General features: G+C 44.0%; 1 protein-coding gene, 1 long non-coding RNA gene and 1 other non-coding gene across 8 annotated transcripts in view; 2 read left to right on the top strand and 1 right to left on the bottom strand.

The window, feature by feature from the left end:
- Window positions 1-12,427, bottom strand: part of LOC6584569 (dopamine D2-like receptor) — a 107,948-nt gene that overhangs the window by 49,938 nt on the left and 45,583 nt on the right. For all 6 annotated transcript variants that reach the window (XM_044008493.1, XM_015161271.3, XM_015161272.3 and 3 more), the window contains 2 exons: window positions 1,343-2,801; window positions 308-498 (listed from right to left, as the gene is read on the bottom strand). In XM_044008493.1, the coding sequence (XP_043864428.1) occupies window positions 308-498; window positions 1,343-2,681 (1,530 nt within the window). In that variant the 5' untranslated portion in view covers window positions 2,682-2,801. The remainder of the gene's footprint in view (window positions 1-307; window positions 499-1,342; window positions 2,802-12,427) is intronic.
- On the top strand, window positions 6,560-8,378 carry LOC122757167. The gene is made up of 2 exons (XR_006357096.1): window positions 6,560-6,690; window positions 6,753-8,378. It is a non-coding gene; the product is annotated as an uncharacterized LOC122757167 (long non-coding RNA).
- Window positions 10,636-10,707, top strand: Trnap-cgg. Its single transcript has one exon. It is a non-coding gene; the product is annotated as a tRNA-Pro (tRNA).

Raw genomic sequence — 12,427 nt, forward strand, 5'->3', positions numbered from 1 at the left:
CTGCTGTGCGCACACATGCATACATTGATTTATAAGCCTGGGCCGCCAAAAATTGAATGTTATTGCTTGAATGGCCGCAATTTACTAAAAAGCCTCACCCTCGCCCCTCGCCCCTCGGCCCTCGGCCCACCCCACCCACCGCACGACGTTAAGCACCCTCGCCGTGCTGACCGTTATTTATGTGCACGTTTATTTATTAGATGGCCCCCCAGACACTTGATAAAATTAAAGGCAAATGGACGGCAATTTTGCATTCGGCATTTTGATTTTGACAGGACTCGGGAGTCCGTCCGGCCAGGACACTTACCAGAAAGTAGACGGCGAACGGCATTACGACTACGGCGACCAGCAGATCGGCAATGGCCAATGACACTATAAAATAATTCGTAACCGTCTGCAGCGATCGCTCCCGACAGACGGAGAGGATGACGAGAATGTTGCCGAAGAGCGTGAGGATCGGAAACAGGATCAGGATGAGCGCCCAATAATTGTGGTCCACTGCAAGAGAAGAGAAGAGAGAAACTATTATTAGAATACGGGGCGTGCCAAACACATGCAAATGTATGCGGGCCACGGCTCCATTTGCATGCCACAAATGTATTCGGCACAGTCGAGTGAAATGTGAGTGCATGATGCCTGATGTGTCCTGTATAATGGGTAGAGTAAAGGGTGAGAGGGGAGAGGAGAGAGGGTGCTAGAGGGCAACAGGAATTTACAAATATTTATTCTGTTATTGTGCCAACAGCAAATCGAAATTTATCGATTTTTATTTGCGATGCTAAAGTCTGAACAGGCATCATCTAAGTTCTCGTTGAAGCAGAGCTATACGAGCCTTAGGCAGTTTAAAATGTTGAAAATGCTCTGAGAACAGAAACTGAGAAGTTAAGTTAGCATAGAGACGAGAGCATTAATATCGATAATAATCGATAGTAATTGATATTTAGCTTCAGACTAAACAGCTATGCTCTTAGGAGCCGGTATCAGCTCCTTCAACAGGCAGCTTATCCACGTATACTAAATGCTTTACCATGTAACTCCATTAAATTGGAAGGAGTTGAGGGTATTCCTTTAAAAGATGTTAGATTATCGGATAAAGATCTACATTCTCAAAGAGCTTCAAATAAAATAAAGACTTTGTAGACGAATGACTCGATGAATGCCTATATAATATATATAATATATATACTATATATATAGGTCAAGTGCCTACAGAGTAGAGCTACAAATGGAGCAGGCTCAATGATTGCTAAGCAGGTAGCTTTGGGTATCGATTGCTAATTGAGATGATAAATCTAATCGGACTACGTTGATCTTTGTCGCAAGTGTTGCACTCAGTACTCACCGATTCGCAGTTCATGGCACGATTCGGATGTCAGATTCAGCGTTGCATTCGTGCAATTGGTGCGATAGTTCTCAAAGTACAGGCTGGTCAGGTTCTGGTCGAGGAGACCCGTACTGGCCGTACTGGTCGTGCCGACGACCGTTGTGCCCGAAACCGTGCTGCCATTGTAGTTGGGAAAGTAATCGTTAAAGTTCTCCAGCAGCAGCATGAAGGAGCTGCCACCGGTGCTGGCGCCAGCACCACCGTCGCTACCGATACCGCCACCGCCACCGCCACCGCCATTGCGATCTCCGGCAGCACCGGCTGCCTGGGCGCCAGCGCCACTCAGCCAGACGGCGTTCGCATCGTAGCCGGAGGCGACTGTCGTCCGATTTGTTAGCGTAGTCGCTGTGCGCTGCAGGAGCTCGCTGGTGGCATCCACTTCCGCGTCCAGGCTGCCGCCACTGAAGCCGCTCAGCACGCCGTAGTCCGCCTCGCCGTCGGCGACATTCTCGAGCGCGCTCTCCTCGGCGCTGTCAATGAGCGCGATATCCTGCGCATCCTGCGCCGACTCCCCATTCAGCTGCTGCTCCACAAAATTACGCAGCGCATAGAGTCCGCCCCCCTCGTCCTCGGCATTGCCTTCCAGATGGCTGCCTCTACTGCTGCCGCTACCGGCGCTGCTGCTGCTGCTGCTGCTGCTGCTGTTGGCATTGCTGAGGCTGGACAGCGTGCTGTTCTGTACATCGCCCATGTCCAGGGTCAGCCAGCTGAGGGACTCGTTGAAGCTGCTGACACTGCTGCTGGTGGGGCTCGACGATGTCAGCTCGCTGCTCAGGCTGAGATTGTTGCCGCCGGCGGCGGCGCCCAGCAGCCACTCGCTGATGTCATCAATCAGCGCATAGCCGGCCTCCTCGGCCGCCTGCGTCTCGTCCAGGGCGCTGGCCACCTCGTCGTACAGGGACAGATAGCTGCTGGGCGTCGAGGAGCTGCCGACGCCGCTGCCGATGCCCACGTCCGGGCTCTCGCTGTCGCTCCCACTCCCGCTCAATATCCCTAGCCCATCCTCTTCGTCGCGAGGCTCCGCCTCAGCCACGCCTTCCACATTCAGTTCAGTCGTGCGATTGTGCAAAGGGCTCAGCAACTTGCCCGCCAGCGATGTTGTTGTTGTTGTTGTTGTTGTCTTTGTTGTTGCCGCAGCTGTAGCTGTTGCTATTGCTGTCGCTGTCGCTCTGGCAATTGTTGCTCGCACGGTTGTTGCTGCTGCAGCAGCTGTCGCAGTGGCTGCTGCAACTGCTGCCGCTGTCGCTGCCGGCACGACCACCGCGACGCCGGCTGCTGAGGCAAAGGCAGCCATCATGTCGCTGCTGGCCACGCCCCGACCGCTCGCTCTGTCGCCCTAGCGGGGCTCACCTAGAAGCGTAGAGCTCGCCGCACGCTGCACGCCAACGCAAAGCTTCCGCTGCATGTTTGCCACATTCTGCAATTGGGAAATGGGAAATGTGAGCGAAGCAATTAGCATGAGACAATAAAGTATTGTAGACTAATATAATATTGGTATGAGATATATTAGCATTAATACTATATATCATATATTCAAATACTAAACTATTTATTTGAGCAAGTTTGGAAAGTCTTTAATTATGCGACTGCATTACTTTTGCTCAGCACAGCTCTCAAATAACTGTTGACCGTTTCGCTATGTTTGCAAATAAGTACATACATACACATGTAAGTGCCTTTTACTCACACTCTGAGAAATGACTCAGAGAGCAATCGATTGCATCGGTACTTTCACGAGCTCATTTTGCGATCGGTTCGTAACCGTTTTGTTGTTGTCCCGTTTCACTCTTGTTGTTCGCCAACCGCTTGATTGAGTGAAATGAAGCCAAATTCCTTGTCTATGCATTGGTATGTGTGCGGTTGTTGTCTTCGCTAAATATGCGTTAGCATTGACTTTTTGAGTTATATGCGAGCAAATGCGAACGTTAATCGTACATATCTCTCCCCAAGCGATGCTAGTTGATGTTCAACTCAAGGCGCTCAACAGAAAACACAGACGAAAAGAACTGAACTCTTTGGCTCTACGATTGAGTGATGAGAGCGTGTGGCTTTTAACAGAGTCCTGCTCAGAGTGAAAGCGAGTGAGTATGATTTTTTCTCTCGATTTCACGAACAGCATGTCAACGATAGTCTACTGTTATATGCGAGCTATGATGCTGTAAATAGATATGCATGTATGTATGTCATGCATGTCCAACTATCTCCGGTTGAACTCGCAGCTTGCTCATGTCGTCTGCTCTTTCTGTTATGTAAACTTGACTTTAATTTTAGCAATTACATATACATACAACCATAACACACATAACACATGTATGCATACGGGGTTCGTTTATTTAATAAACAACTAAAATTAATTGTAAAATATGTAATTGATTTACAAAAAAAAAAAAAAAAAACAAAAAAAAAAAAAACAAAAGAATAAAAAAAGAAGAGAAGACGAATAAGAAGAGAATGCAAGAGAGAGAGAGAGAGAGGGAGAGAGAGAGAGGAAGGAGAAAGGTTGTTGTTATTGCGCTTGATTGATCGATTGCTGTGGGCGATTTATTTTAAATATTAATAATATTGGCAGGAAACAACGTGAACACAGGTGGAGGCGCCTCCTGCTGCGCGGCACGCATGTTTAATTGCAATTGCATTTAAATCGCAGCACACTGCGAGCGAGTGAACGAGAGAGAGAGAGAGAGAGAGAGAGAGAGACAGGACAGGTGGAGTGAGTGGGAGAGAGAGAGAAAGAGAGAGAGAGAGTTCGCTTTATTTAATGCTGCCTTTTGCGCCAATGCAATTATCTATCCATCTCTGTAGTTGGCCGGCCCCCGCACGTTTAATTACCCTTTAATCAATTTATTGCCAATTATTCTACAAAAAGCGCCAACGAAAATTGTATAATTTAATTAAGTTAGCAAAAGGTTTTTATGTGTCGCGGCCCAACCATTCGAGCCAACTGAACTAACTGTCTTGGCTGCTTTCAGCTCGGTTGAGACTTGAATGGAAGCAGGAGAAGGAGAAGAGGAGGAAGATGAAGGGTGACTTCGCTACGTCCATTTGGCCTACCACTCCCACTCACCCAGCTCTCTCCCTTCTTACACTCCCCGCCTCTCTCGCCCTCTGTTTGCACCTCCACACACTTTACAATTTGCGCTTTTGTATTTGCCAATTGGCGCTGATTAAAGCCTGCTGAGGCGTTGGCCCATAATTAAGAGCTGGCTCATTGTGCTCTAATCAGGCCGAGAGCATCGAGTGAGCACCTAATGGCAACGTGTTTCCCATTTCGTCCAGCCAGCAGCTGCTCCACTTTCAGCTCTAGCCCGGGCAGCAGCCACGCCCACAGCCCTCCCCCAAACCAAGTGCATCGAATCCCAGCACTCGAAAGCAAATGAGGCGCAGTCGATTGTCCGCTGATTTAGCTGATAATTCGGAGTGATATAAATTAGCACTGGCCACTGAGGGACTTTCGGAACTGGAAGAATGGAAGTAGCAGCTGGCATTGGAAATATAACGGAAATTTGTCGTGCGAATTGCCCAAGATTTCAATTGATGCTGTGCATTGGAGTTCGCTTGTTCAGCATGAAAGACATATGCATATGTGTGCGTGAATACTAGAGTATAGTAAATATTTTATGTACATAATAAAATAAGAGAATAATCTAATTTTAATAGATTTTATTAATAAAGTGATGGAGAAACAGAAATAAAAATATTTAATAAATATTTAATATTTAATATAAAGAGAAAAAATAATCAACAAAATTGTTCGGAAAATTTTATCAAATAAAAATTTAATTTAGCTTTCATTTAAAATATTGAAACTGAACTAAAATAAGAAAATAAATAAAAAAAATAAAATAAATAAATAAAAGCCGTCATTTTCTATTTGAAAGGGGTTCAGGGTATAACAAGTAAGAAGGCTCCAGTCGAGACTGCTCGACTAGGAGATATTCTGAACCCTCCAAGCTGATATTCTAATCATTCTGCACTTCTTTTATGCACACATACATACACATGCACTTATAAGCACGCGCTCTGCTAACTGCGCAGTAAGCAGCGGCTGCGCTTGGGCTGCGCTGCAATGTGGGCAATATTATGAGAATTTATTTGTTAAATAATTTCTTTTGTAGACATACAATCTTGATGAAACTTTCAGAGCGTAATCATGTGGTAAAAATGTGTGTACATTCCAAAGCAAAAGTCGCTAGTACTTGAAATGCGTTTTTTACAAATTGGGGGCGAAGGGGCGTGGTATCCAAAATCTGTTAATTACAAAATCGATTAACTTTATATTCAACGCAAATTTGAAGTCTCCAAATCTAAAAGTGTTCAAATTAGGCTGTAAAAACCAAGTCGATTTTTCGATTATTCTCGATAAAAAAGTTATCGGATGAGTTATCGAAAAAATATGATAAATTTGTACTGCCTATGGTGTACACGAGAATGCATGCCAAATTTTAGCTCTCTAGCTCTTATAACTTCTGAGATCCTTTTGCTCATACGGACGGACGGACAGACGGACAGGGCTATATCGACTCAACTCGTCGTCCTGATCAAGAATATATATACTTTATGAGGTCTGCGATGATTCCTTCTGCCTGTTACATACTTTTCACAAAACCATTATACCCTGATTTCCCATTTTCAATAGGTTCAGGGTATAAAAATATTTAATTTTCAACACATGCTTTACTTGGGGTATCTGCTCTCTCTTTCGCATTCTTTGTCCTCTGTTTTTCTTCGTCTTTCCTTCTCCTACATTCTCTAGCATCTCTCTCTCACTCTATCTCTTTCTCTCTCTCTACTCCATTTATCTTTCCTCAACTCTGTTACTTTCCTGTCCCCCGTTTTCTTTTTCTCTCCCTCTCTCTCTCTATTGATGTATCCTTCTTTCCTCACATCTCTCATTATCCGTTCTCTCATTCTCTATCCCTTTCCGTTTTGCTCTGTCGCTTTCCGCTTTATCTCTCTGTATACATAGACCTCCTCTTACTCTCTCTCTCTCTCACTCTCTCTCTCTCTCTCTCTATCTTTATTTTTAGATCTCGTTGTCCATTTCTTCCTGTTCCGCCCAACTAATATGCCCTTCTGTTCGCTCTTCACAGAGCATATTTATATAGTTGAGAACAAACTAAGAACATATAAAAATAAAAATAAAAATCTATTCGCTTTGTTGACATTCATTTCTATCAAAAGAAAAAAAATTGTTCATTTTGTTTTTCTGTTTCGAAGTAGAATATTTTCATTTCCAATTATTGAACGACGCACAGAATGTTTGCACAGCTTGGAACGGAATCTTATACCGAGTTAGACATGCAAATGTGAATATATATATGTATATGTGTATGTAAATATGTACATTTATCTATGTATGTACATCTAGTTAATTCCAGAGCATCCGCGTGTCAAAATGTCTAGTCAAATGGGCACATAATACGATCGTAAACGCGTCGAGATGTGCGTGCCGCCTGCTGCTCGGGTGTGGAGCGCTTTTATTTGTGTCTTGTTGCGACTCACATGCAGATGCCGCAAGATAGTGCAGATGCCGTGTTGTGGCTGCCACAGAGACGTGCCACTCAAAATCCGTGCCAGCTGCCAGCTGCCAGCTGCGGGCTGCCATGGCCACGGCCACGGCCAGGAGCAGAGCTGGAGCAGGGGCCAGCGTCAGGGCCTGGTTCAAATAAAGAAATGAGCAAATTGTTGGCTCTAATGAAATTTTGGCGCAATACGCAAAAGCGAGCGAGCGAGCGAAGAAGAAGAGCGAGAGCAAATCACAAGTGGCCCAAGGAGAGGCCAAAGCGAGAGCCAACAGACCCAATACAGAGCTGCACTTGACGCTGTGTGCGTGCGTGTGTGTGTGTGTGTGTGTGTGTGTGTGTGTGTGTGTGAGTGTTTTGGTTGCCTTTTTCATTAATTACTACAGCAAATGGCAATAAGAAGTAGAAGAAGACGAATAAGTAGTAGCAGTCAAAGGAGCGAACGAAGAAGCAGGAGCAGCAAACGAAGATGAAGAGAAGGCAACAATGGCGAAAGCTCCGAACCGAGCTGAAGTCGTGTAATTAATTTCACTTTCGCTTGAGCGATGATTTTGAATATGCGACGAGCGCACGCAATCCATGCGAAAATCGACAAATACTGTGGATAACCCCGGGCGCGGCTAACTCGCGAAACTGGGCGTGGCAACCGACAAAAAGCGACCTTAGCCATGGCCAAACAACAAAGAGCAAGAGTGTCATTTCCTGTCGCTGGCACCCCATTCAAATAACCCATCCCCATCCCCATCCGCATCCGCATCCGCATCCGCATCCGCAGCTCGACATGCGACCACATAATTTAGACTGGTTTGTTGCTGGCCCGCCATTGTTCTTGTCCCTCTGCCATACTAATCAGCATTGTAGGCATACTAATGACATTATTATTATGGCTGCTGCTGCTGCTGCTGCTGCTGCTGCTGCTGCTCGGCACTCGCCCAGCCAATTGCCAAATCATATGGGCATAGACCACTCGCCCAATACTTCAGCACTCGCCCGGGCCGGCCTGGGCTGGGCTGCCTATTGAGCTCTAGTTGCTGCTTAAACAACTGCGCGGAGGTTGGTATAAACGCTTATAGATATTAAGATGTATATGCCAAGATAAAGCTACTTAGTTCTAGTTAATTGGATGTATTTGCCAGCAGAAGGGTTTGCTATTATCCTTAACTTATGGCGCTTTTGATGCTTTCAATCCTAAAGGAAACTTTCTTAGTTCAGTAGCTCATATAAGCTAGGTTTCATATGAGATTTTAATATTAGATAGATTAGATATTTACAATCCAAAGGAATCTCTCATTCCTTGCCCATCCACAGACTGAGAAATTTCCTATGCTATGCTCAATCAAATTATTTGATATCATTCGAATGCGACTTTTCATGAAATTATGTGTACAGATATTACTTCTATGTTAGTAAATGAAATGAAATTGTGCCGATAGATACAATTATAAATATTGTAGTAAATGTAGTAAAAATTATTACCACTATTTTTTTTTTTTTTTTTTTTTTTTTTATAAAATATATTTATTTACAGGTTAACGTACCGCTACCTAAACAGAGTTTTAGCTAATTTACTAAAAGCTACATTAATTCTAATATAGGATACTTATATATGTATGTATATATTATTAAATAACAATCATTTCGATTTCCACTATTGAAATAATTTCCTGTAATATTTTAGACTATGCCATAATATCCATAATATATTTTAGTTCATCTAAGCTTGGCTCTAGTTCTGAGAATATATTATTTTCCAGTGAATTCCTAATCCACGTGAATTCCTTTTCCTGCTTAACGGCCCAACTAGCCGCTTCCCATTCAGTTCCAGCAAGGACTAAGCGGAATTCCTTACTGATTGATTTCTTAGTGCAAGGCTAAAGAGTCATTCAAGGAACTGAATCAATGGATTCCATAGAAGTTCCATGAGACTCTACATCAAATCTGAGTGTTTTCCTTTGCCCTTCAGTTCAAGCTGAGATTAAAGAGAATTTCTCAATCGTTGTTTTACCAATTCAATGGTAAGGAAATCATTCAAGGAAATCTTCCATGGAACTCCATCAAAGGTTTTCATATCACTCATATCATATGAGTCATATGTGACTTTACCTCAGCTCTTTCCCTCTATCAACCCCTCACTATGGCTCACTCTCTCTCCCTCTCTCTGTCCCTCCCTCCCTCTCTCTCTCTCTGTCTCACAGCAAGAGCTGTCAGGCTAAACTAATTGCTTGGGACTTCGCTGCCAACAAGTTTTCGACACTCGTGAGTCGCTAGAGTATGACATTGCAGCAATCGCAATGTCGCGGTTCATTTACAACATGGTCGAGGTAGATGAGATGCCAGGGTACTGGAGTAGCTATAGCCTGACGCTGGGTAGCTCACACACACACACACACACACACACTCTTGCTCTTATGCCAGCCACAATAACCACGACACTCAATAAATCAGCAAGTGTAATTATTTTCGACGCCATTGGCGGCACTCGGAGCACGCGACTTAGCACAGCACACACACACACACACACACTCACACACACCAGCACAGTAAGCCGTAACAATCGAGGCAAAGTTTGTCAGCAAAGAGCAGCAAATGTTTGCAGCTGCCTCACGTGTGGCCCACGGCTCAAGGTTGCCACAGGGAGAGGCTGACCCGCTGACCCCCCACCCCTTGTCAGAAATTCCTCTGCCACTGCCACTGCCATTGCCCGGGGGCCCCATGGCATTTGTTAGCAATTAATTTGTTATATATATATTTTTTTTTTTGCCAACTTTTTGCTGCACTGCGTCGCTTCACATTTCGATGTATTTATTTATGATGACGTCGACGTGCGGAATTTCGTGGCACGATTACAGTATTTGCCTCAAATTGAGTTGACGCCAACGCTCACACACACCCACACCCACACACACACACATTGGCCCGCTCCTGCTGATAGGGTTGCTGCGATAAGCAAATTGGTTTCCGATTTAGTTAGCGCGTGCAGGCGACTGGGACACATTTAGCCCTGAAGGCGCAACCGAGCTGTCCCGAGCTTGGCTTGGCCACTCTGCATGTGTGTGTGTGTGCGTGTGTGTGTGTGTGTGAGCAGCAGCTGTCGCTAAATAAATTTTATGATGCGGATGCTGCTGCGGCCCGGATCCCGGCCCACAACATATGCTCGTTAGCCGTGCCGTGCGACGGCCGCCAAAACGCAATCAGCACTGGGCCAAGGCATTTGACAGTGGCAAAACTTTGAAGCGCCCGTCTCAAAAACACCTGACAACTGTCAATAAACCGAAGCCGCACGGGACGGCGAGGCGGCCAGGTGGGCAGGTGGGCAGCCACGTATCGCTATCGAGTCGAGTCGAGTCGAGTCGAGTCGAGCTGAGACGCACGTCCGACTGTCCACCATTGACAAGGGGCCAACATATTATTATTGTTGTTGTTGCTATTGTTACTAGTGTTGCTATTGCTGTTGTTCGTGTTGCTGTTGCTGTTGCTGTGAGTCAGCATGACATTTGATTATTTTGGTTTCTATTAGCCGCAAGTCCCAGGCGTCTTGCGTGCGAGCAATTGAAATTGATGTATTAAGTTTCGGCCAACATGGCGTATGAGTAATGCGACCAATGACAGCGCGCACTGCGATCAGCTCGCTCTCTCTCTCACTCTCACTCTCACTCACTCTCTGTATTTCATTGTTATCTGCGCTTCGCTCACCTCACTTCAATTCAATTTACGACGAGCCTGTGCAACGGCTCGTTGGTCTAGGGGTATGATTCTCGCTTCGGGTGCGAGAGGTCCCGGGTTCAACTCCCGGACGAGCCCAAAGAGAGTGAATGAGAGAGAGTGAGAGAGAGAGAGGGAGGGGCGGCGCGCGCCTTTCTCTATTTTACTCTTTTATTTTGTATTTTTGTATTTTATTATTTGTTGTTGTTGTTGTTGTTGTTGTTGTTGTTGCTGTTGCTCGCTTTTGCCATTTGGTGCTGGCGGGTGGCGAGCAAACGGATGCGCGACTAGCGCAAAATATATTTTTGTATATGGCGCAAAAACCGCTTATCGCTTCAAGTCTACTCAAGCGTCAACGGAGCGATTCATTCGAGAATTTCTTATGCTTCAATGAACCAGAAGTGTCGTCGTCGTTGTCGTCCACATTGATGCTATATATATATACATATATATACATACACATATATATATACACTATATGTATATATGTATATATTAATATACATATACATTGTGGCTTATATTAATATATATATATACATATATGCAGACGGTAAGCCTTGTCTGTCTATATACATATACATATACATGTATATACACATATATTTATGTATTTGCGTGTGCTTTACGCCATCTAGCCCCATCCGCCGTTGCCTTTATGCCTGACCCCTTTAACATTTTGCAATCTTTATTTGCTTGAGCTATTGTCGCGCTTTCTGTTGTTCGTCTTTTCGCTGAACAAAGCCAAATCGCACGCTCAATTTTCCACGCCGTCTGCAGCAGTTTAAAGCGCTAAAAGCAAGTCAAGCTTAAACACATTGCAGCCAAGCGAATCTCGCTGATCGTTAAAAGTGGCGCCATTTCACTCGCACCCATGCGGCTGGCCTGCTCTAATCTATGCCAAAAACCGCAGCAGCGATCAGCGAACAAGATAAGCAAATGGCAAATGTGTTGAATTTTGTTGTAATAAATTGGAGAGATAAGCAGCGTATATATGGATAAAGACTATATAAATATATGTAGATATAAGACGAGTATATATTGCAGATGTATGTATGTTGTTCTCTATATATGGTATATATGTGTAGTATTTAAATAGTATATATGAAGATAGATAGAGATATATTTACATAGAGAAATACTACATAATAAGTATATGATGTATTGATATATTTATATAGAGAAATAGTATATAAATATATATCTATAAATATGTATACATAACAAAAAATTAGTAATAAAAAAAAATAAAAAAAAATAAAAAAAAAAATTTGTATAGATATATAAATACAAGAAAAATGGTTTTTCTATGTCTCTCAGCCTCAAAATCAGAGTCTTAACTAAATGAGTGTTAATGATAATCAATAGTTGCAGGAATCAAGATTAAAAAGATAATCAGCATTTGAATGCTGGCTATAAGCTGAGGGAGCTTGAAGTGTTGGCTAGTTTTACTCCAAGCCAAGTGAAGTAAAGCGAGCAACAACAACAACAAACAAACAAATAAAGCAAATAAGTAAACAAATAAATAAATAAATAAGCAAATGGAAATATATATCATTTCTTATTGGCTGGACAGCACTTTAAAAGCAAAGACCTATTGCGGCAGGAGCACAATGGGTTGCATGGCGCTGGCTCTTTAAGCTCATAATTTATTCAAGCAAAACATTTTGCATCACAAAAGGGTGCAGCCAGCCACCGCTGACCACGCAAATGAGCAACAAGAGCGAGAGAGAGAGAGAGAGAGAGAGAGAGAGAGAGAGAGAGAGAGAGGGGGGAGTGAGAGTGGCCAGAGAAGGGCGCTGAGCAGCGAGTGGAAAGG

The sequence above is a fragment of the Drosophila mojavensis genome, unplaced genomic scaffold (genome assembly GCF_018153725.1).
Source record: "Drosophila mojavensis isolate 15081-1352.22 unplaced genomic scaffold, ASM1815372v1 contig_136, whole genome shotgun sequence".
In the NCBI taxonomy this organism is placed as follows: Eukaryota; Metazoa; Arthropoda; class Insecta; order Diptera; family Drosophilidae; genus Drosophila; species Drosophila mojavensis.